Genomic DNA, 25,343 nt, shown 5'->3' with positions numbered 1-25,343 from the left:
TATTATTTTTTTCAGTTCTTTTTGCCAATTCACTTATTTTTTCCACCTGGCTCAGGCACTGATAGCAATGTGTCATCCTCACAGCCCTGAGGTGGAGGTGCTGAACTCCTTCTATTGTCAAGTATTTACTGTTTGGGAAGTCAAGTTCTTCTCTTTGTCTCACACCCCCCCCTTCAATAGCACAGGTGAATATTTCCAATGGCTGACCACTAGGAAAATCCTGTCCTTAGCCTACAGACATCGCCCCAGCTATGCCTCCTTACCCAGAGAAAGCAGGTCAGTGAGGACACTGAGGATATTCAGTAGGACATCTTTGTCACAGGAGCTCTGAAATGGAAACACACTGATTTTAGCGTTGAATTCAGAACAGTGAACTCCATACAGCGCCTCATGCGGTACAAAGGCACTGAGATCCTTGTTTGGATACTGAGTACTCTTTGTGCCATCTGGCCAGTGAATACGTGCAGCCATATTGATAACACACTTTAAAAGCCTCTGACAGACACAGTGATCCTACCATGCAATATTTAATACACAGTAGCATTTCTGCAGTGTTTACATCTTAATCCTAAGTTACATCTCTTTCTTAGGATCAGTCTGGTTACCTCAAAGCTGAGGAAATTAACCTGGCAACGTGTTGTCATTTTCAATAAGAACATCCGTTATTACTGCAGATGGAAAAGAATATCTATAAACTACATCTCCTACACAAGAAAAATCACCCTGTCTTTGCAGCTTTACAGCTACGACCACATGGAAGCCTGGAGGCTGGTGAACAGAAAGATACCCTAAACTTATTTTTAATCAAGACTGAGCAAGCATCACACCCCAACATCACACTTCCTGCTTTAGATTCACCCGACGTTTTTCTCTAGAGGAAATGAGATATAGCATGCTTGTGGAGAAGGAAACGCATGCTATCTACCATCCATCTGCGTGACACACTGCAGCCCTACTTGAATCCTGCTCCAGCCAGATTTCTTTGCTGAGACCGAAGAATTAATCATCAGCCTGTATTGTTGTATGAGATATTTGGGTTAAGTTTTAGATCTCTTGATATCCATACAAATACAACACAACCAGTATAACAGCAAACTTTCCTACCAGTAGCCTTATGAATAACCTCAGCTGTTCCACATAAACTAGAACAGAATCACTTTATCCCCCATTAAGTTATTAAAACAGAATAACATCTTGCACATAGGTGGCTCTTGAATGTTGAAGGGCTTCAGAAATTAAACCTACTAGCAAACCATCCTGGATATTTGTGGTCATTTTACCAGCCAAAATGACTTAACCATTCTCTGACAAAATCATCTTAACATTACATAACTGAATATATAAGGCAAGAAATCAAGAAGTAACACCTAGCAAGGAGAAATTATAGAAAGAACATAAAGAAAATATGTGTAAGTTGGATCTGTATTAATGACTGTTACTAATGCAGATGGACAATTTATTTACAGCAGCTCCCAGCTCAAACTGAAACAGCACTGAGGACGGTGCAGCTAATTAGGCAGCTCTGCATCTTACCCTTTTGTTGTTGTAGTGGGAGAAGATGTGCCCTGAGTGTAACATGGGAACGAAGCAGGTAAACAGGTCAGCTTCCACATTTAAGACCATCAGCCAGTGTTCCCACTCACATCACAGAGCTCCTATGGGATGCTCAGCAGCTCCCTCCAACCAAGCTTCCAAAAGAGTCACTATGAGGGCACTGCTGGTTCCTTCCCAGCCAAGACAAACAGAATATTTGACTTTAATGAAATCCAGTAACTCACAGTCCACCATCACAAGTCTCACGTCAGAGGGAGTGTCCAAATTCATAGTACTGGCTCAAGGGAGCGCACAGAGAGGAAAGGCTGCAGCAGGGTTATTGCAGCTCTGAATACTGCTGCTTCATGGTAATGGATAGTTCCAGCGATAGGTTAACAGTGATGTCTTTGTTCATTAGTCCAGTCTTGAACTACCTCAAGTCTCCCAATAGGTTCAGAGGAAATAAATACTGACGAGAGCTCTCTTGCTGAATTTCTTGGCATTTTTTAAGCGTGGATACTAAGTAGTCAGGAACAAGCTGTCAGGGGTGATGAGTACCCACCAAATTTACTGACTCCAGGAAGAGTTACAGTTCTCAGCACCTTTTTTAAATATCAGCCCTCTAGTTTTGTCTTGCTGCCTCTCAGTATCCCTTTCCTCTGTAGGTGGATGGATTACACATTAAGGTTTCAGTAATGAAGTCTTCATTGATTTATGCTCCTATTACACTGGGCTGTTTATTTTAACTGATTGGATTGTGGGTTTCCTAAGCCATTAACACAAATAGTGATGACATAAGATATCCTCTGAATTTCCATGCACTTTTATCCAGGGGCTCAGATGAACAAAGAACTTGAGGGGACATGAAAGATCAGCCTTTAAAATGTGCAAATTAGAGCTGGGTAATATTGCCAAATATTTTATCTGAGTATTTACTCTCGGTATTTTAATATTAAAACTCTGATTGGATTGGTGCCTCATCATTCCCTTCCCTCCAGTGCCCTAGTGAGAGAATTGCGTGTTTTTTCTTTGCTGAAACAGTAGATTAAACTCTGGGTCCGATAGAAAATGTATTTCCTGCTAACTTTAGTGGCAAAGACTTCAACCACTGAATAATACAGAATACCACAGAAGAGCACAGCTCCAATTAATAATAGCCAGACAACTGAAAAATTAAAACAAGTCTAAAGTTGCTGTTGTCTTACAAGACGGCAGCTTGCATTTGAATAGAGACAGTTCAGACTTTGACTAATTAGCTTGCGATGTTCAATATCAAAGACATTTGGACAATGAGTTCTACTAGAATTAATGGCTGAAATGAATGCTTACACTAAACTGTCTGCGGAAGGATTGCCAACAAATTCATTCACAAAAAAAGGTTTGGGGAAATCTTTTCGAAGAGTAAGTACACTGAGAAAGTCACAACTTGTGCCTGATGTAAAAAAGATGAATAGGGTAATTTCTTTAATGCAAATTACTTACCCAGCTCTGGTTAAAATAAACACATTCATTATTTTTATTGAAAGATTTGCTTGATGTTTCAAGAAAAAAAAAAAATTAAGCAAAGAGAGAAGTAAAATTCCTCCTGCTAAATGTTTTCCATTCCTGCCAGCACTTGTGGATGTTACCTACAATACCCGTATGCACACAGACTAATGAAGATGCATTCATGGTATATGGGTGGAATGTGAACAGAAAGAAGTACCAGAGACTCAAGTTAGAGTACAAAGTACAAAGACCGCCAACCTCCTGCAGGATTTTACTACTATTAGAGCCAAATTGTTACCTATTAATGACAAGCTGTAGCTGCCTTCGTGGCTTGCAGCTGGACAAGGGAACAAAAAGCATCACTTAAAAAACAAGCATGGCTGTACTTTCTGGCCAGAGCTCTCATCCTAGCTTTACTTCAGCAAAGCCTGCTGTCTTTCCTCACCCAACTGGGAGTATCATGGGGCTGACTTCAGAGGCATTTAATCAGCTCCCAGCTTTCTCTGGGAATTAATCCCCAAAACACCAGGGCTTTGGTTAGCTTGGCTAAAACTCCTCATGCATAAACAGCAGGAGGATGGAGAAAGCTAGGAATAAGAACTACCATAGCGCATAGTCATTGGTACATACAGGCAGTAAGGGATAGTGAATGATACCGCGTTTGGACAGCAGCTTGATCCCAAGATCCATCTGACCCACAGCTCAGGTTATCTGGCCAACCTGGGAATACCCAAGGAAAAGAGTTCCTGTCTGCTAGTCCTGCTTCTGGGAAAGTGCCAAGACAAGTTGTTATTTACTCAAGACAAGATTATAAAAATCACAACCAAGCCACAGAAACAGGTAATTTCATTACAGCAGGGAAAGACTCCAAGGATTTTCGCTACAGGTTTTGAAGGGCCACCGGAGATTATTCTCCCTGTCCCATCTGAACGACAGCAATTATCAGCTCAGTACCCACGTTAGCAATGGCCTAAAATGAAAGCTTCCCACAAACTCAGTCACTTCTGTGTCTCATGGGCTTTCATAGCTTTTGCCCACAAGCAAGTATTCCTCCAAATAAAACATGCAAATTACAGACAGCATTTAGTGTGAATGCCCGGAAAGGAATCATGCAGCATCAATTTGTGCAGCATGATGCTTGCTAATAAATATTTTATTGGGAGGAAAGAAATACGAGGCTGTTATTCCAGCGGCAAAAATTATAAATGCAAAATTAAAGAAGTCACTCCTGCAGGGCAACAGGCAGCGTGTTTCCTGACAGCACTCCTATTAAATTAATTGTTGGATATACTGTGTGACTACTTAGGGGAAAAAGAAGGTCTGTGCTAACCAACTTCCATATATATATATGTATATATGTATATATATATATAAATAAAAGAGAGGCAGGGGAATAGGATGTCCAGTTCTAGGTTCTATTTGTTTGTTAGCTTGTTTAAAAATAGCCTGCTTCTAAACAGGGAAGCAGAATTGGACATGTTCAAAATATGTCCTCCTTTCTTCTCTTACCCTTCATAAATTTGCTCACACAAATAGCAGCAGTTGGAAGCTTGAGTGTCCATGTAACAATGCTTGCACCTGCAAGAAGATTCCTCATTCCATGCACTCAGAGTCCATGAAAGAGAAATCCTGGTGCACAGCTCCACCTGCTAGACCCAATACAAGCCTGAAGGCCAAACAGAATCTCTCCTCACTCCCTCCAAAGACCTCCAGAAACTACTGGGCTGCTAATAACTGAATTAACACTTTAATTAGATCCCGCTCCTGACGTTCTGCCATCAGCAAGGAGAAGGTGTGCACAGACTCAGCTATTCCACAATTCAGGTTTGCCATCTGGACATCTTCCCACTCCTGACTCCCTGGTTTCTCAATAGCTGTAAAATTAGGCTCACTGCCTTACATTCTACATCCTGTCAGAGCAGGCTGCTTTTCCTAATTTAAGTGGAGCTAAAAATTCACTCTAAAATGAGAAAGCAAAAAAAAAAAAACAACCCACATGTGCCCCCATCCTCAGCCTCACTATTCAGCCAGCTGTGTTTTTGTGTTATTACCAGGGGGTTATTGCAGTGTTGGATACAAGCAGTTGGATACAAAGAAGAGTTCAAGGGTCTCCAAAACTTTACTGGGGATCCTCAGAATAATCAAGTATTGCAAGTGATACTATCTGTGGTAAACAACATTCGTCTCACCTAACCTGGATTTCCTCTGTTCAGGAGTCAAACAGGTCAGGAAACACCAAGAAGGAGGGGAAGGGAAAGCCTCTATTTATAGACTCCAGGAGGAGGACCTTGCTGCTAGGATAGTGTCCTAAGTGACCCCTTTAATCCTACAAGAGAGGCATTCACAGCTGTGTGGGATCACGTAGCCCTCAAACTGTATGCAGGGCAGCCAAGGGGCCTCCGAGAACATGACACGTGGTCCAGAAAGTCCCTGCTCCTGTTTGTGAGCTGTGCTTGCTCCTTCACACCTGTGTCCAGCATTGCTGACACCCCATTTACCCAAGCACCAGCCATTTTCCCTCCTACTGATGCTTAATACCAAGCCAGGCTCTGTGATTTACTGGATTTTATACCTAAGGTATACACTAAGTGTTTACTAAGGTAAACACTCAAAACAAACCAAACAAAGAGAAAACCACATACACAGAAAACCTTCCTTTTCTCCCCTGATGCAATCAGATGTAGAACTTTTCTCATGATCTCCATTGACCAGAGTATGTGTTACAGACTGTGGGACTGATCTGCGGTGAAGCAGACAAAGTCCAAACTGATATCTGAATGTCTTCAAAACACTAAAAGGTGTTGAGACGTAACAGCTTCAAGTGAACTGATCTCCAGCCAAAATAACGTGGCGAATAACGCCGTGGAAATCATCTGTGCCAAGGAATCTTACTATATTTAATGCAATAAATTGCACTAACATAACACCTATCATCACAGGATCACAGATTTCTTCACAAATATTAATTAACGCCTGCCCCACGACATCCTTCCTCATGAGTATCAGAGTCATTGTCCCTTGTCTGGCTGCAGGGAAATATCACCTAACGATGCCCAAGTGAATTTCCCACCATCTAAGTGAGTCAGTGGCAAAACCAGATAGGGACTTGAAATGTCCATTCCAGTAAGATGAAGAAGAGGCCTATTCCTTGTAGGGGGAGAATATGAATGACAAACTGGGAAATAATAACAGTGAGTCCTAGCCTTACTTCTGAAGCAATATTCATCCTTGTGTCCAAGCATGGGGGAGATGCTACACTTTATTCATCCACAGAGGAGTTAAGAGGCACATGGATTGTGATCTGAGCCCTCAGTTTTACCTGCTGTATCACCAAATCTCCGGACTTGTTTCACCTAACTCCAAAGCAAGGTTTTGCGTCATCCATACCACACTGACCATGTATACACTAATAAAGCTTTTGCACCCAGATGCTTGCAGGAATTATGCCGTTAGGCTGCAATTTCTTGGATGACTTTAGCAAAGTAAATTGCTTTTTCCTCATGCCAAAGTACTCTATACATTTAAAAATAAATAAATACAGAGCTATCTGTCTACAGAAGTTCCTCTCCATACATAGTTGGTTTTTGTCACTTCCTCCTCTCACGCATCTCTAATAGAGCAATTCCCATATTAAGCAGAACTGATGGCAAAGCACATTATTCTATAACCTTAAAATTCTTCTGTTGAGTTGGAAGCATTAAAAGAACCTCGAGGCAAATCAAATCGCATGATATTCTGAAGAATTTCAGACATCCCTCTGAATGCTTTGAGAGTTCTTCCTGTAATTTCTACTGCAGATTCATTCTCTGAGGTCATCTCCTATTTCACCATAAGTTGCCTCTGACACCTAAAAATTTTTGACTGGATTTAATGTTTATCATCCACATTTTCCCTTATTTTAAGATCCGTTTCTCCAATAGCATTAGTTACTCTTGCACAACTTCCAAGCACATGCTAGCACCTACTGCTTCTTGGATTCACATCTTGGTTTACACCTACACTTTCTATTACTTAGTCACTGAAATATTTTGAAATATTAACATTTCATTCAAGTGCTGCTCTGTTACAGCTACGTAACACCATAACACAACTGCCACCCAAACTGAACAGGGAGGGATCTGGTTTTCCCCGTTCAGCTGTAGCTTCCTCTATTAGTGAGGAAAGAGCATCATGAGACATGCTACAACTTCTCTTTGCGAGCTTCTGTAGCTGTCACTCCAAAGAACTTTCAAAGAATGGATTTATGAATTAACAAAGATTGTATTCCCCCCTCAAGCAAAGCCATTTCCCAGAGTACGAGTACAGCAGATCCTTGAAAAAAAATCCCAGATGTACTTTTTAATAAAGCAACAGATTCTGAAATGTAAGCAAGTGCAGGTGGAAATAGACAACTATAATGAAGACACTGCTGCCCTTGCTGTCTCTGATGTTCCTGATTAGGCAAGGCACAATAAAGCCGCAGGGGTCCCTCTGCCTACTCTTGGTCTGCCTTGGCACTTGCTTCCATAATGCTGCATTCACTTCAGGCTTCTCTCTCTGTGCTCCAGTGCTAACATTCCATTTGATACACATTAGCCTGACATCAACCTGTACAGGAAGAAAACGAGCACTATAAGGTATATTCTGGTTTAGACTCACAGTATTCCTCTCTCTTGCTGAGATAAGTGTCAGCCTACTCCACTTTCAAAAGTGCTTTCTGGAGCAGCAATGAATATGCCTTCAATCAATCAACACTTAATAATGATGATTGAGGTTAGGGTAGTGCAGGCGTACCGTTAATAACTACTGTTAGTCACAGCTTATTTTCTTAGGGGGTAGAACCTGAAAGAGAAAATGAAGAACCAATTTTTTTTCCCATCCAGTTTAAGTGAAAAATCAAACAACAAATGAAATTTGGCATCCATAATGAATAGCAAACTCCTCTTCCAAATTCTTAATGATTCAAAGTAGTATTACAAGTAATGTAAAGCAGAACATCTGTCTAACTCCATTGCTGAGACCTATCTGTCTAGATTTTCACAGTGGCCTCTAAAAAAGCCAAGTCCTCAGCTCTCTTCCAACTTTTTAAGAGGTATGACAGGGTACACCATTCTCCATCCAGAAATGGAGAATACTGTTACCTTCAGCTCACACCCCATGTAGGTCATCCAGAAAAGGCAAGCCAACATCACTATATTTTAAAGGCAGGCACATTTCGGACTTTCTTCAGCCCTTGTTATTTCAGTTCCACAGCAGAGAAGCACTTGCAAAGTAACTGTCAACCAGACAAGCTAATAGGCATCTTGTTAGCTCGATGAATGAGTTCACTTCTGTGTCTGTGCTCTGAGAAAAAGTGACAGGAAATAAACTTAAAAATACGAGCTCAGTGTCCTGAGACAGTATCTGCTCTCTGAGAGTAAGGTGAATTACACTGGGAATATCCAGGAGGAGATTTGGTGCATGCCAGAGTCTAACCTGATACTTTTATCCAACACCAGCATGCAGAGACTACCACAATGTAGTTGTGTCTTTCTGTCTGAGCATGATTTCAAGGAGACCACTGGTAGAAGAGTGCCATAAGCTTTGTTAGGACACAAAAGAACTCAGCTAGGAAGCTTTCCAGACACATAGGTAACCATCTCTTAGTCAAAACCCTCCAAAATTTTCCATGAGATACAGCATTAGCTACAGGAGCTTTTGAAACAAGCCACTAACAAGCATGGTTTTCATCTCAGGTGAGAATTATTTTAATACACCTCTACTTCCAGCTCTCCCCTTGAAATCCTTGTGCATTATAGGGAGATCAGGGGACCTAAGTCCTATTGAAGAGAAACTTGGGGAAAACAAAACAAAAAACACAGCCAGGCTCACAATCTCTTTTTCAATTGGCATCTCAAGATCTCTCCCCTTGTTACAGGACACTAACATGGGGCAAGAGGCCATTCAAACACAGGAGACTTTCCCAAAGAGAAGGCCAGGAATAAAGAAATAAACAACTGGGCAGTACCTCTGCTGTCCTCTACCCCCTCCAGAAACCATGAGGATGGTGCTGGTTTATTCCTGGAAAAACAGAGGGTTGAAAGAAGCAGTTCAGTTTGTTCCTCTGACTTCATCAGATCTGTATTTTAATCATAGGGAAAGGTCAGGTGGACCATTCACCCTCCCCTGCTTTGCAGGGCAGACAGGTGGGCATTCCCTATGCCAAATGAACTGATTATGCTTTCCCTCCCTGTTACACTCCTGCTTATCAGGTTAATCCTGAATTAAGTGGAGAGCCAGCTTCAGCTGTAACCTTCCTCTTTGACAATTTAGAGGGAATCCCACAAAAATAAGAGAACCACCTGCACTGAGTTGACTCTACCCACTACACGAGTGTCATCTGCTCATGGAGTAACTTGTTCTACCGTTTAATTTGGGAAACAGTGTGAACTAACACTCCCAGCACTCAGATTTGATAGATGAAGTTCAGCGCTGTTTAGCAATCAAATGAAGAAATCAGGAGGCACAGATATTAAATGAATTTGATAGAAAGAATTTTTAGCAGCCCTGAGAATAAAGCCCAGGAGTCTTGTTTTGGCCATCAATACTCCACCACTCCATCTGTTGAAAGGGAGGAAATAGGTAGAATAGTGAGGAAGAGCAGATGGGTCCAGCGGGAAAGAATTCATCTCCATTTACTGTAGGGATCAAATTCCCATTGGGAAACCTCTGCTTGTAAATTACACCAACAATTAACACACATAAAAGACATCCCAGTAGTGGATTACAGTAAAATGCAATGCTGTGGTGCTTCCGCGTCTTTTTCTGACGCTAGAGACATGTCCTGCCTTCAGGCATCCCTTGTTGACAAGTGGAAAAGAGCCAAGAACTCCTTGGTGGAGGAGTTATTTCTCCTACATGACTCTCCTGTGTCAGAACTACTCAGTTTTCAAAAAAGACCCACCATAAGAGTTTTGCTGTTCGCATTAATTCCAGCTCAACCTACAACACCTCGAAAGAAAAAGCTGCGTTCCTCCCAGAGAAGAAATTATGAAGAAAGAAAATGACAGGCTTGCTCTCCAAACCCCCTAAGGGAAGGAGGTTTCACTTTGCCCAGGGAATTTCTTGTTGAGCAGATGTTATTCTGTCAATCAATACCCAGTGCAAAACATTCATTCTCTTCCGCATAGCTTAGTACTGCCTGTGGGCAGAAGGGTCTCTATTATATTATCTTTGCCCTCTCTATGAGACAAGAAACAAATGACAAACTCTTGACTTCTAAAACCTTAATTTCTTTATAATATGGCAGGTCTCCATTCAGTAAAACAAAAGCCCTAACAGCACAACAGATCGGCAAGAAACACAGAGTCACGGATGTGAATTCATTATGTCTCCATTAATTTGTATTCTTGCTTCAGTAGAAGCTTTAAATTAACTGCCTTTTCTGAAATTAAACTGTCTTCTGTAAAGCACCAGTACACATTCCTTCTGATGCACACAATTTCCAAGACTGTAGGTACTGAGGACCCACTCATGTCAACCGTGCTGGACATTCATGCTGTACAAGAACAAACTGTATGGCTTCTAACACTCATTCCCCACTTCTCACATCCAACTTGGTTTTGCCATTGGGGAGTAGATTGACGGTAAGGTGAGACTGCCTTGAACCATCTGTGTATCCCTGGAGAATACTGTAGATCCCTCTCAAGGAGTGCATCCTAACATCTTCCAATCTTGTTCCAGCCCCAATCTCCCTCAGCAGTGCAAACCAGCCTGTTATGATCAAGAATCAAAATCCCTTCCCCTGCATAGAGGAGCAGTGAGCTCAGCACACTGAATGGCTTCGGTTTGTGGAACACCGCTTGTGTCCTATAGCGCATCAGGCTCTGTAGGCCGACAGGTGCAAATAGACTACCCATGAGACAAGCGCTTATTAACAGAACAAAGGCAATGGGGAATTATTTTACACCCAGGTCTGGTGAAAAGAAATGTAGTCATGCCCCTCCTCCCCCCTCCAGAGCATGGCAAATTTCATAAGGAGTGGACTGGCAAGCATCACCTCAGTTCTGTACTTTCCTTGGGCTGGAACAAGCAGCACAAAACTCACCTCCCCCCTCCCCCATCTCTTAAATTCCTGGAAGTGTTGTTCTCCCTGTTAATACATCCATGAAACTGCTGGTGTTACAAGAGGCTGCTGAAGTTAACCAATATCAGCCCATCCATTTTTCAATACAACCTCCTCGCACTCTCTGCTAAGTGTAATGTAATAAACTGTCACTCAGAGATGCCCACGAATGCATTTGCTACCACAGACATATTTTCCCATTACAGATAAAGCCAAGAGGACTGCTCCAATGCATTGGAGAGAAAAAGTGCATGAAAAGGATTGCTAAATCATTACAGCACAATGTAGCATAATACACTAGAAATAAGATTATGCTATATAAAGAAACATAAGCAAGATCCATTCAAACAAACATCTCTCTGTATGAAAACAACTCTTTTCATGGATTTCACAGAGGGAAACTATTGAAGCCCAAGGGAAGGTGAAAGTGGAAATTTTCCATTGACACAAAAATATTGGCATCGTATATTAATATTAGACATACAGAGCAGCCATGGAAGCACAGTAACCATCAACAATATTCTTGACTCACAAATAGAAAAATCAAATGATCTGAATATTTTCACATCGTATGTGACAGCTCAGTATGTCTTAAACAAACGCATTTACTTTCCTCACATCAGGTAGTTTAATGCATGCCCATAATGCTGCAATTGTCCCAAAAATATACAACATAAAGCTGCTCACTGTGGTACAGCACACCATCACATACAAACAGCCTGACCATGGGTGCAGAGTCAGGTTGAGAAGCACTGCTTTTAAACTGTTTGTGTCATCTCAATTGCCCCCCTGTTATTTTTTATTTTACTTATTATTGTGCAGCAACTTGTTTCACTTCACAACACCTGGTCAGCAGCCTCTATAGCTTTTTGTCCTCAACATTTAACACATAGTTCTGTGCGTTATTTATTGCGCTCAACCCAAGCCCCAAAAACATGTTTTCAGCATAACTTCACTCTTTCTTTTTTTCCCCAAATATTAATTGCCTGATCGTCTCTAACACCAATGGGAGGCACAGTGGGATTATTAGCAATTTAACACATGATTAAGCCAGATGCATTGGGATGTAACCCATTTCTCCAGCCCTGCATTCAAGTGATTTAGTGACAAAACTATCCGACCACATTTGCATTTCCATAGCAAGAGAGCCAGAGGGTCTCCAGGAAAGGACAGACTGAAGCTGACTATCCTTTCTTTGCATAGAAAATTCTAGTCAGATCTCTGAGGCCACAACACAAGGCACTTTCCTGCTCATCCCAGCTGCAACTATTAGTGCTCTGCTCAGCCTCTGGGTAGATTTTGCACCTTAAGGTCCTACATTCTCATTAATGCAGTCACAGGGAACTCCTGAGAGCTCAACTGAAGGCATTGTCAGAGGAGCTGGCAGCACGCTCAGAGAAACAGCTGCACCCAGCCTGAGGACAGAGCAAAAGCCTGGTCTGAGCTCAGCTGGTGGAAGGGTTTCATCAGAGCCCAAAATGTGCCTCAGCTGCCTCTGAGGGCTTCCAGTGTTCTACACTGACTCACAAGAATGCCAAATGTTGATACCTCTTCCACGGCCTCGCAGGAATTTGGGGCTGATGCCCAGATGTTGTCTTCATTTCTCTTTTGATAGTGCAAGGGCTCCTCCTGCTTAGCAGTGCCCCATGGTGGTGAGCCAGAAAGAGCTCTGAATTACCTTCAGATTCTCCTTGGACAGGGAAAATGTGAGAGCTGAAGCAAAAATAACAAGCAGCGACTCTAAAAGTTGGGATGCTGGCCTAGAGTATCTCTATAGAATTGCCTGCAGAACAGTATTTCTTCATTAAAATAAATGAATAAAGAATGGTCACAATGCAGGTAAAGAAAAAAGGATTTACTCACCCATGCCAAGGAGGAGGGCTCACCAAGTACTCCAAAAGAAAGGATCTACAATTAGAGAGCCTTCCCTCGTGGCAGCCAACCCTTAAATGAGGCTTAGGGAGGAGTGGACTCAGGGATTGCTTTCACCTGTGCTCTCAGGGCTGGCTGTATCCACTCACCAGGTGCTCAATCATTGGTCCAGGCTGCAACTTAGCAGATCCCATACAATGTTGCTTTGGCATGAGAGACAGGAGAGTACTGACAGAGCATCCAGTGTTCCCCTATGATGGATTTTCCCTAGAACACCATAACCATTGACCTAACTGCACTGTTTTTGCTACTCCAAAGCTAGAATACATATATATATATTTTGGAAGGAATAGGAGAACACTAAATCTACTGCTTTTTACTTTAGGTGTAACAATCTCAATAAAACACAGTTAGTGAACCACAGGAAAATGACCATCTGGTTTTGAGCAGACTTGTTCTGGTATTCCACTAACCCCAAGCTACCTTCCAAAAATACAGAACCAAACTCCAAGCTCTCCCACCTCCTGTGCAAAGCAGCAGGCATTCTGCTTGCTGAGAAGTTCTTGGTATTTTACATCCATTTCGCTCAGTCCCAGGAATCTCAACTGATCTGCTGACAGTATAAGTGCAAGGATGCAGAGGAGACAAAAGCATTTTGCAAAATGCATTTATATTCATTGTCACTGGAGCAGCACAGATATCTTCCCACTTGACTTTAGGATAACAATAGAACTGCCTTGTCAGCCCGCCAGCAAAACAATTCGGGAGAAGCAGCGCAATGGAACAGAGAGGTTCAAGTTAGCAAACAGTGAATCCTGCTTCTCTTCCCTGCTGGGCACCACAGTCATTCAAACAGGAATCCCTTTACACAGATCACATCCTCGTGGACACGTAAGATTTTCACCTCTTTCCTTTTGAACCATAACATTCAGAAACCTTTGCAGTCCAGCACTGTAGGGTTCGGCATGAGCCAAAGATCTGCCAACAGCCCCAAGGGTTGCCAGCTTAGTGGAATATGCACATAGACAGTGTGGCTTTGGGAAGCATGTGAACACCATGCTGAGAGCCAACAGGAAATCTGGGACTCCTCAGGCAACACAGTGCACACTGCCATGGAATAAGGAGATGTTCTCGGGGGTAACTAATGCAGGCTCATATCTGGGCCTGGCAAGCAAGGAAGAGAGCAGGCAGAAAGCAGGGGAAGAATCCAAATGTTGCTTATTTAGCAAGCATCTGGAGGATGGAGTGAGATGAAGCTGGGACAACCGACAGTATGAACATGGATGCTCTAAAATCACAAATGATTCAATAATCTGGGATGCAACAAAAGATGCTGCATTTTCTATTGCTCTACTTAGCTACCGATGGTTGTTGTTTTTTAAATCAATGCCCACATACCTCCTCTAGGCATTAAAATAAATAGGGGATCTAAACCCAAATCTGTCTGGGATTTAGTTTTAAGGAGGCTGCCTGCAAAACATCGGAGTTTCTCCCCTGAACATAAGCTGTACATGGAGACAATGCTGATTTCTGGCATGGTTTGACTGGAGAGTGAAGCGTAGTAACCAGCCTAGCCTTGGTGTAGGTACTGTACTGGCTAACAGAGACAGGGCAGAGCTGGATGCAAAGACATTACTGTAATGCAAAGATGGGAACAGAACAGGATGGGAGACAAATGGGAGGCGATAATTTTAGCAGTACGTGGGATACGGAGAGTCAAGAAGAGAGAGCAAAGAAGAAAGTACCAGGGTTAAAAGGAAAATAAGAAATAACAAAAAATTCCTAATGGTTTGGCATTGCAATGCTGATACAAAACCTGTGAGATAGGGAGAGGTTTTTCTTAAATCTGAAACTCACATTTGAAAGCTGTACCTTGTAAGCAATGAAGCAATTCTTACCTAGGGATGTGAAATGTCATGTCTTCCCCGCAGTGACATTTCAGTGACAAAATGCAGCCGCGCTTTAAAAGCAGCTTCTGCTTTTCACCTTGTCACTTTTCAGAACATCTGTAACGAGTCGTGCTTCCATGAGTTTCTGCTGTCATTGGAGGATCATGCTCCCTTTTTGCTCTGTTAACATTTCTGAAGAACTCAAAAAAAGAACCAAACGTGTTTCTTTCTTTGACTGGAGCAGGAATTCTGTGACAAAGTACACAATGTTTGAGTTCTGGTCTGTGTGAGACCTTCCTTACCAAAGCCAGGTTGTGAGACTGGTAGTCTGTGCTGGGAGGAGATAAACTGGACTACTCTCAACTGAAGGTGATTGAGCATTTCTCAGGTGGGCACATCCTTCAGATTGGGAATAATAATCCATGCCAGTACTTGGAAGTGAGACAGAAAACTAGTGGGTGACTGAAGGAAGAAGGATGGCTTTGTTCTGAGGTCTGCAAAGAGCAGCTTGGTGGGTGAATGTTCCCTCGTGCTTCAGCTGAAAGCTTTCTGTATACAAGGGAGACTTACGTGATAAAACAAAGGGAAAATACACAATAATACTGTCCAGCAGAACAGCCTGCTGTACTCAGCAGATATGTTCTTCATGCCCAATAAAATAATATGAACTAGCACTGGAAATTTGGCAGGACACAAAAACAAAGCGACTGTGTTTTGGACAGCTGTTGGAGAAAATAAAAAGCGTGGAGAGATTATATCAGCAAATGCAAATGTCAACAAAAGCCATTATTTCCCAGGCCAGTGCTTCCAGAGTGTGATTAGCAAAGGTCCTTTTTATCTCTGAGTTTGCGTACCTGAGACAGATGATGGCGTTGGAGACATACACTGATGAAGTTTTGCCCGAAGTTAAGAGAGATTATGCAAAGAGCACCAGGACTGTTAGCATTAGAAAGTATAAGAAGAAAGTGGAGATGGACGCTCAGTTCTCAGTTATCCAAAATAACAGACTGCAACCTGGATGCGGCAAAAACACCATCTAGCACAAAACATGTATTACATATGCTGAAAGAACAACAGGGGCAGGCAAGTTACGCTGCCATAAAAAGAACAGTAAACAACTTTCTTGTGTGCCCATTCTTCCGCAGAACTCATCGCCTCAGGGTGCCATGGAGGGTAAACCAGAGATTGGCAATGTTATGAGAAATAAAAGTTGTTGACAGTTACATAAGCTTGGATAAAGATGTCAAGGCTGATCACCGCATGCAGATATGATTTTGAAGCCAATTGCGTACCATGGGGTTTTACGATCTTCTATGCACATTTCTGACAGGTTACGAAAACCTTCAGAAACACAGGGCTGAGGGACACGAGCTCTTGGGCTGACCCAGGAGGCAAATCTGTTTCATACAATGTACTCCTTATTTCCTGCTCCTGTGCATGCAGCAGTGCAAGGTTTTAATCATGCATGAAGCCATCAGAGGATGCTGCTGCCCTGGATGTAAAGACCCTGTAGCACACGCTGCCCCAGACTCCTGTCCCCATGGGGCTCTGACCCAGATCAGAGCACCTTAGAAATGCAGACTACTAAAATTTCACCATAAACGTCTGAAAGGTGTTTTTTAGTTCAAGCAGCTTGTCCTGGCAAAGCAATTCCCACCCACCGTTCTTGACATAATGGTATCTCATGAACACACAGGTTCCCCTCCAAAACACGCATCTCATTACATAGGGTGGGCTATGCCTCCTCTCCTGTGAGACCGCATGGAGCACATCTACGCTGGGGGAAAAAAGAACCAAGTGGATACCCTACAGACAAAGGAAGAAATACTTCTCCTATCCAACAAGTGTGATCCTGGAGTGGAACGTTTCCCTCCCCTCTGCTCCTTGGGGACATTTGCTGAGCACTCAGCATCTCACCAAGTTCAACCTCAGGAGGTTTTGCTGCTTTCTTGAGAGCGCTTTGGGGTCTTGGTGAAGTAAGTTTGACAGGGAGGAACTTGAAGCCTCCGGGCAGATCTGTTTACTCATTCTCCATGGCGCTCGGAGCAGTGCTGCGTGCTGCTGCAGCTCGCCTCGCTCGCAGACTGACAGTGCTGTCAGGTCCCATTCATCGCAAAGCAGCCGATTCCTCACACCTCCCTCACTCCCCTGCTGCACACAGCAAGATTGCAGAAGCCGACGCACTGCCTGCAGACAGGGCTCGGTGATTGATGCATAGCAGTAATTGCCAGCGTTCGTCTTCGGATAGTGAAACTTCGCTTCATAAAGGCGTTTTAGGGTGGGAGGTGCAGATCAGGACTCCTGCGAGCTGATGCTTTTAGAGACAAGCCAGCAGGGAGCTCCTAGGAACAAACTCTGCCCAACAAGTCACTGCTGGTGAACTAAAGAGAAAAACAAGCCCAAGCACCTCTCTCATTAGTCCAAGCTGTTCTTACCTGCAGGGTGGAGAGAAGGACTTGCAAGCCACTGGCTTCTTGTTCTGCCATGCTGCTCCCCACTCACAATCTCTCTCTAGCAGCAGACAATGCAGCCAGAAAGCAAAGCTGCCAACTTGCCTGGCTGCTGCCCCTGTGCCGTTTAAGAAACGAAGAAGCTAAACACAGATCCCCAGACACATGCACACTGCTACCACCAATAATCACAGCAATGCAACTCTAGACCTCAGCAGGAGAGATAAATGTACCCCCTCCCGCCGAGCTCTCCCACTGTGACGAGAAGATTAATCCCTATATAAAGAATCCTGGGGATTAAGTAAAGTGCTCAGTAAAGGTCTGGGTGCTTGGTGTGTGGCAGGGGGAGTGTGGGGAGGGTGGCAATAGCAACAAGAAAGCAGAAGAGCTACAAACCTCAAAGAAAGCCAGCGAGAAGGGAGGGAGTGCACTGGCTGCCTGACAGGCATTCCCAGCTGACCTGCTGATCTGTTCCAGACCCTGCGTGGATTCGGCTCTGTTTGACTCTGCTCCAGTGAAACCGGAGACGTGGAGAAGGCAGAGCGAGTGAGAGAGATGCCCTCAGTCTTAACGAGCGCTGACAACGAACGGAAGATACACCCAGCATGAGGGACAGGTGGAGTGGTATCACTGAGGCTCAAGAAGGGTTTTGGGCTTCCAGCTGTGATGCTTCTCTCCAGCTGCAACCACGAAGGCCATGGACAGTGCCCCAAAGCAGCCAGAGGGCAGGGAATGCATGCAGAAGGCACTGCATGGCTGCATAGCAAAGCCCAGGGAAGGGGTGTGCTTCCATCCTATGTGGCCTCTCTTCCCCTGCAAATTGTAATTCTGGGAGAAAGTTTGCTCCAAGGGCCACTACAGTGATTCACATGTACCTCTTCATGTATGTAAGGGTTGTAGCTCAGAGCGGAGTTTGTTCCCCGATGCATGAACCACGCTGGAGTACAGCTGTAGTTGAAGCTTGGATTCCTAGGAGGGCACAGAGTCCACATTTAGCTTCAGCTGGACGATATCAAAGGACTTGGTAAACAAGAAGGAGCAGGTAAGAAAGATGAGCGGAGGGTTAGGTGAAGTTCTTCCAGGAATGTTTTTTCAATGTGAAAATGTCGCAATACAAAGGTTTTCTTTGTGGGTTTTTTTCAGATATGTGGAAATTTCAGCTCAGCTTTCTTACTACAGGGATGGTATCACTTGAGAGAGATCGGTGGACTGACAGCAGAGATAATTACTTGATATGCAAGATACGAAGGTTGGGTCTTGTCTTTCCAGTTTGAGAACATTATTTTCAGCCTCTTACATTTCAAATAAGTACTGTATTCTGGTGTGGGTCTCTTCAATCCTTCCAGTAAGAGCTTTTCCTCTTTAAATGAATATTTAGAGTTTGCTGACATAGTAACATCAGCCTTAGTCTCTAGGCACAAGGCAAATGCTTACAGAACTCAGTATTGCAAAGCAAGATGGCAGATGGTCAATGAGCGCACACAATTCTTTGCTGATGTTAACAAAGCAATCACAGATTGGTGCTAAAGCCCTAATCTTCTAAGGAGCAGTAAAATGAAGAATAAACTCATGGCCAGGGACTATTTTCATGTGATTATCCTTACACCCTGCAGAACCTTTATCGACCAAGTGTTCTAGGCAGATGCTAAGATAAATCCTCTCCAGTTCAGCCCAGCAATGTGTGAACAAGTGACACAAGCATGACATTCCTTGGTTTCTGTGTCTGCCAGCAGGATCCCAGGACATCACTACCAAGTTATAAAATTAACCACATTAAAATACCTGTGCATAATTGTGGAATCACAGCAGTCCATTCATGGAAAATGTTATGATGATTACTGATTGATGGACAAGATGCTTTACAGGCAACCAGGCAAAGTAAGAGGGGAAGCTATATAGCCTCATTTCCCATGCAAATTCAGGTTCAGAGATTTCAGTTTTCTAAATGAAAAGACTGATGTCAACAAGAACAACAGCAAAAGATGTTGCACTCCATGAAATACCTTATTTTAGATAGAGAGATGACATCCTACCCAAAGTACACTGAAGTTTGACCAGCCTTTGCAGGCATATTGCTTTCAACGTACCAAAGAGTTAAATGCAGAATGGCACTATACTTTTCTTGTGCGCCAGGTCATCTTATCTCACCAGCCCCCCATCTCTGGAAATACACTGAAAACCTACCTTAAGTTAAACCGAAGGAGTTTGGCTGGGCTCTATGGGTCCTAAGATTTGAGAGCTAAGGTAGTATACAGAGGGATGAAATTGTACAGTTGAGTGTAGCAACTGTGAAACACAGATGGTCTTAATGGAAGAAAAGTTCTAATATTAGAAGGGTGTAAAGTCTGGTAGAAAGAGGTGCAGGGAGTAAGGGCATGCTGTGCACCACACTCTCCAGATCCATCTGTCCCTTGCAAAAAGATTAATCCTAGTGGCAAGGGAAATATCCAATGCCAGTCTTAAAGTCTTTGTAAGAGTTGTCACTTGACAAGTGACATTGAAGCAAGGCTTTAAGGTTTCTTTCATATCAGCAGGACTCAATAAAATCTAATAACACACCATTATGTAAAGAGGATAGAGAACCAAGGGAGTACAGGGACAATGTCCTCAAATGGTCTCGGAAGAAGGACAGTAGGTAATGGGTTTTATGAGCAGAGCCAGCACACTATGTCTTACACAAATTAATGCGCTGACAGAAAATGATATCAGAGACAATTAGAAGCTGTTTAAAGGAGCTCTTCCACATTGTTGCTTCATTCTCTTTCATGTGACAATTGTATATGTCACTACAACTGTGTAAAACTATTAATTCCCACTGTGTGAACGTTCAGAAGACAGTGAAAGCTGATGGATGTAAACAAGCCACAGTCATAGCATCCTGGATGTCCTGGATCCCCTTTTCTACCATATAACACCTTCAGATCCTCCGTCCTCTTGCAGGGATTAGTAATTAACACATGGTGATCACCTCCCCCTGTTGCATCATAAAGTGCTAGATGAGTAGTTAGCTTTCTGCCCTACCTTGAACATAATGCTGTCCCCTGTTATCAGATCCCACTTGCCACAAGCCCTTACCACAGCTCAATGATTTGGCTCTTTTTTACGACGTGAAGAAGCTTTAGAAACATTTGCAAACATTTCACCACACGTATGTCAATGCAAGAGAAAAAGAATACCAACAGCAAAGCTTGGGGAAAAAAACGTGTCATCTGTTCTTTACAGTTTAGGGATAGTTAACTTAGCTGAGCCCAGAGACTACAAGAAAGCATCATACAACACAAAGCTGGAGAACCTGTACTTGAATTTGTATGGAAATTAACAAGTAGAATTGCTAATGAAAGACCCCAGAAGTGACAGTGATGTTTACAGCAACATAAGTTGTACTTCGAAAACCCTTTGAAATCGAATTCAAAGCAAAAAAGCTCAGAGGTCCCTAATTATTCACCATCATTCATAGCCCTTCCAGATTTTTGTTGAATTTCCAAATCTGTTGTTAGTTTCTAAGAATAGGAGCTCCCCTAACTCAATACTCTAAGGCTGAACAAGTTAGGAAGCCTACACAGAGATAAGTGCCAGAGGTAAAGCATCGACATTCTCCCATTTATTCATATTACACTGTCAATCCAGCTTGAAGATTAGCTTGTTAAAGTCTACGTGGATGCCGCTGTTGTTTCCCCTGTGCCCTTAGAGGTTTATGTGATCCTTAAACAAAATGGAAATTAAACTCATGACTGCAGCTTCCTACTGGTACCAGAGTTAATGTACTTATGAGGACAGAGGGCATTACAAGCTCAAAGGCAGGACCCCTGAGCTCTCTGCAGCTGCTGTACAAGCTCCGACCTGTAATTTGCTTTTCTTGTGCCCAGGGCGATGACACAGAAACAAGTCAAAGAAGTCACCTGACCTCCAGCAAATATGTGCTCACACTTTAAGCCCATAGCAAAGGATAGATAATTCAGGATGATTTTACCTGCATTAAAAGAGCACTCAGTCCAATTATTCCACTTTATGAGCATATGCAGAAATCAGAAATCATGGATCAGCTGGCACAACATAGTAAGTGTTCTAACCACAGAAACAACTTGTTCCTGTACCTAAACCATCTCTCTGGATGAGAGAATCTGGACATTTTCCTTGTGAAGAAAGTGATGGGAGGAAGACAGAAGCCCTCTGTCAGATACTTAACAACTGTAATATTACTGATTTGTAAATTAAAAGTAGGAACTCCATACAAAATATTAAAATATAAATTTCCAGCATTACTTGCACATTTCTTTGGATTCCAAACCAGAATTCAGACTGCTGTTACTCAAGTAACACTGAATTGCATTTGAAAGTAATTCACGGGATAAAGAAAAATTAGCCCAGAGAAGACTTAAATACAGTAACTGTAGGACCAGAATCAGTATCTCCATAAAAAGGTGAGCAGCCACAGCCAAACTTCACATTTCTGACCTACAGCCTATACCAAAGAAATGCAGACGTCATTCAGTTTTTAGATATGAGCGTTAAATAAAGTCTAAATAACAAAAATCAGCATGGAAACCTGTGAATAACCTGAGGATATTTTTTTCCCTGATTCTCATACAAATGATGCCAATTTTGCACTCACATTGCACACCTGGTTTCTAATAGGATTACTTCAATTTTTAAACCAGTGTGACAGATAAGAGAGTAGCCAGATTCCATTAAAAATGGGGGGGAAAAAAACCCTAATTGGATAAATTGTTCATTCCAAGGCCAGCCTGAGTTTTATGAAACACAATTGAAATATCACGGTGTAAAACAGCCAGTTAACTGTCCATGCTTCATTTATATTAAATATAGAAATGAGCTCTCCTGTCAAAATTACATAGCCAAGAAATGTGTATATATCTTAATAAGGGGATATTGTTGGGTTTTTCTCAGTAGCAGTATTATTTGGATGCTCTTTTCTCTAACAAACCCTTCATTTTCACCGTCTCTTGTTCAAGCACAATGTTTATCATAAGTGATCACCAGAGCAATATACATATGGAGATGATATTCTGTTTATAAATGCCTATGCAGAGGTTTACCTCTCTGAATAACAACCCCTGCCTCACATGACACTTCACTTCTACGGCAGTGGAATGGTTAAATGGGAATGAAAACACAAGTTGTGATGTGGAAATCCATTTTCAGATGGTTTTGGAAGCAGCCCAAACCTTCTGCAGCCACTGGATGGGAAGTTAATATCTTCTGGGTCAGAAACTGACCACTGGAAATTGCTGGTCTTACACTGGTTTAATATGAGGCTGGTACTGTACACAATGTGCCTGCAGCAGAGAGGGGGACAGCAGGCTTAATCAGAGTTTTACTCCTCTGGAGTCATCCCTGCCATCCTACCTTTCATTTTTTATTTGCTGCACAGTTGCAGGGTCTGGCAGCATCATCTGGGGGCATGCAGCAGTTCATTTTTGCAGCAGCATGATGACCAAGGATACAGGATGCATAAGACATAGGGATGGTATATTAGAGGCTACAGTGGCAACATTATCTTCTTTGTCAGTACGTGATACAGGATATTTTCTTATATCCCTGTCCTCTCTGGAAGGTGCTGAGAGGCATGGTCCCATAGAGAGGAATGCTCTCACTTTATTTCCAGGTCACTAAAGCCTACACTATTTGTAAAGGCGCTAATAGAATCAAATAAAGAGATCTGCCATAATAATATGCTAACCCAGGCTTGAAAACACACTGCATTTGCAGGCTAGGCTCTAACAGACTTCACATGACCTCTGCATGCCTTGGATGTCCTTTGGAATAACAATGGACAATGTTTTGTCAAATCACACTCTAAGCACTTGAACAATTTTGTCTTGAATTGTTTCATAAACCAGGAGTGGAAACACGCTGGCTTAGCGCCATGCTGTCCTTTCCTTCATCTAAGAATAAAAGCCTTCATTTGTCAGGTAGAATGTATGTTTCTCATACCCTGACAGACTGTCAAATATTCTGAAATATACTTTGTTGGGCTCTTATTTAAATCTAGTTCACGAAAAGCCAGCCACATATTAAACACGCATTCACAGCTTATCCTGAGAAAGACGCATTTAACCATTTGACTGCTGTCAGATGTTCCCACTTTATCCCTACAAACCCTCCTGCTGTACACTGCACACACAGTGGGGGCTGACTATCCTACCTCCCGTCAAGTATCCTATCATGCCAGCATCATCTTGAAGGACAACAGCAGGGATGCGCTGAAGAAGCAAGGGAGAAGGATGAAATAATAACGCAATAGTTAAATTAACAGCACTGATGCCTTAATTGCTTTTTTTTAAGTCTCCAGGCAACAGTGCAAGGCCTGTTCTGCCACTTGCAGCTCATTTAGTGTTTCCACTAGACAAAATGCCCTCTCTGTTTTCCTGCAGACATACCTGTGTCAAGCTTTTCAACTGCTTACAAAGGGAAACAATGATTTTTTCCAACCCCAACAAACTAGTTCTCTTCTACTTTGTCACTTGTGTCATCAGTTTTGCCTGCTTAAAACGTTTCTATGCTAATTTAGTTTTATGTGGCACCCACACTGCAAAAGTGTGAGTACAGACATAAGTGCAAGACAGGGAAGAATCTGTTTTGTTGAATGTTTAAGGAAACGGACTTTATGGCAGCCAGACGCAGCAGTACACAAAGTGTTCCCATTAGCAGAACAAACTGTGGTATATCCGTCTCTTCTGTTTGTCTCACATTTAGCATCTCTGACAAACATAGCACTGTTCAGTATGCAAAGGCACCAGGAAAAAAAAAAATAGCAAAAACAACCAAAGAAAAAGGAGAGAACTCCAACCAAATGAGCAGCCTGGTGGGTTACGCATTAACAAGACCAACAAGTGGAGAAAAACATGGAAATCGGGCTGTTGTAGGTGATAACATATCAGGACACAGAGAATTAACTGCAAAATGCATTCCTCAGCGAAATTTTTGTAGAAGCTTGTTCAGCTTTTCAGCCCATCCTGCTTCCTCTTGCTTTGCTCTGATTGGCACAGGCTTCAAAAATGAATGAATATCACAGTCATCTTCCAGTTCATTTAAATGCTGGGTTGGGTGAAAAATACCCATAGAGAAACAAAACATAAAGGAAGAGGAAAGGCACGGGAGCACAAGACTGCAGATAACAGAGGACTGGTAACTCTATGCTGTTAGCTCATACTTAGTGCTGCACAGAGCACCTTGTCAGAGGGAACAGCTGAAGGACACATTCAAGAGAGTCAAAAAGAAACGAAATGAGAATCTATTTTTGATCACTAGATGCCTAAACTTCACCACAGTAGTAAAACAGTGACCCCCTGTAAGTTTGAAAGCACTTCATCCCATGCAATCAATGTTTCTAGCAACAGGCTACTGAACTTTGTTAATTCTATTTAATGATCAATACTGAATGACTTTCTCTACCAAACATCCAGCTGAATCAGAAGCCATAGGAGTGACTGTTCTCTAAATCTAAAGTAATTGGGTGTGAACTGACAAACTCCCAGGGAAGCTCCTCCATTATCCCTGTATCACGAGGCAGCAATGTTAAAGAAAACAGCAGGTGGTTCTTTTTGCATGGTTATTTGGTTGTTGGTTTTTTTGGAGTGGGTATTTTTTCTGTGGGTTTGGTCGGTTTTGGCATTTGCACTTGTGCCAATTCATCCATCGACAAGCAAGATAACTCCTATGGTGTTGTCCTCTGCTTTCTTTAAGTCTGAAGTCGAATTCTCCAAGGCTGGTGTCTCTGCATATATACTTAAGTTTTTGCTAAGACTGACCCTGAGTGCTGGTTTGCGACATAATAAATGTGTCAGTGCTACAGAGGCCTAGGAAGCAGACTGTCAGTGCTGAGGGCTGCATGAGAAGCACAGCTGGAACTGAGAATGGGCCGTTATTTACAACCCTGCATCATTAAAATTCTCTCCATCCTGAATGATGAATGGTTCTCCTGCGAATAGGAACACACGGAAATTTGAAATGCAGGGAAATTTGCACTGCAGGGAGGGAAATCATCTCAGAGACAGAGAGAAGCTG

At 42.6% G+C, this 25,343-nt stretch overlaps 1 protein-coding gene and 1 long non-coding RNA gene across 2 annotated transcripts in view; both read right to left on the bottom strand.

Moving 5' to 3' along the window:
• AGBL1 (AGBL carboxypeptidase 1) overlaps positions 1–17,382 on the bottom strand; it is a 252,491-nt gene extending 235,109 nt beyond the window's left edge. The window contains exons 1-2 of the mRNA XM_072345926.1: positions 17,301–17,382; positions 264–327 (exon numbers count right to left, since the gene is read on the bottom strand). Coding sequence (XP_072202027.1) covers positions 264–327; positions 17,301–17,351 — 115 coding nt within the window. The 5' untranslated portion in view covers positions 17,352–17,382. The remainder of the gene's footprint in view (positions 1–263; positions 328–17,300) is intronic.
• On the bottom strand, positions 7,352–13,004 carry LOC140256979 (uncharacterized). The gene is made up of 4 exons (XR_011904895.1): positions 12,968–13,004; positions 9,008–9,060; positions 7,795–7,842; positions 7,352–7,608 (listed from the first exon to the last, which is right to left on the bottom strand). It is a non-coding gene; the product is annotated as an uncharacterized lncRNA (long non-coding RNA).
• Positions 17,383–25,343: the final 7,961 nt, after the last annotated feature.

The sequence above is a fragment of the Excalfactoria chinensis genome, chromosome 10 (assembly GCF_039878825.1).
Source record: "Excalfactoria chinensis isolate bCotChi1 chromosome 10, bCotChi1.hap2, whole genome shotgun sequence".
In the NCBI taxonomy this organism is placed as follows: Eukaryota; Metazoa; Chordata; class Aves; order Galliformes; family Phasianidae; genus Excalfactoria; species Excalfactoria chinensis.
Note: the sequence above shows the minus strand (reverse complement) of the source record. Positions and strands in the feature narration are given on the sequence as shown.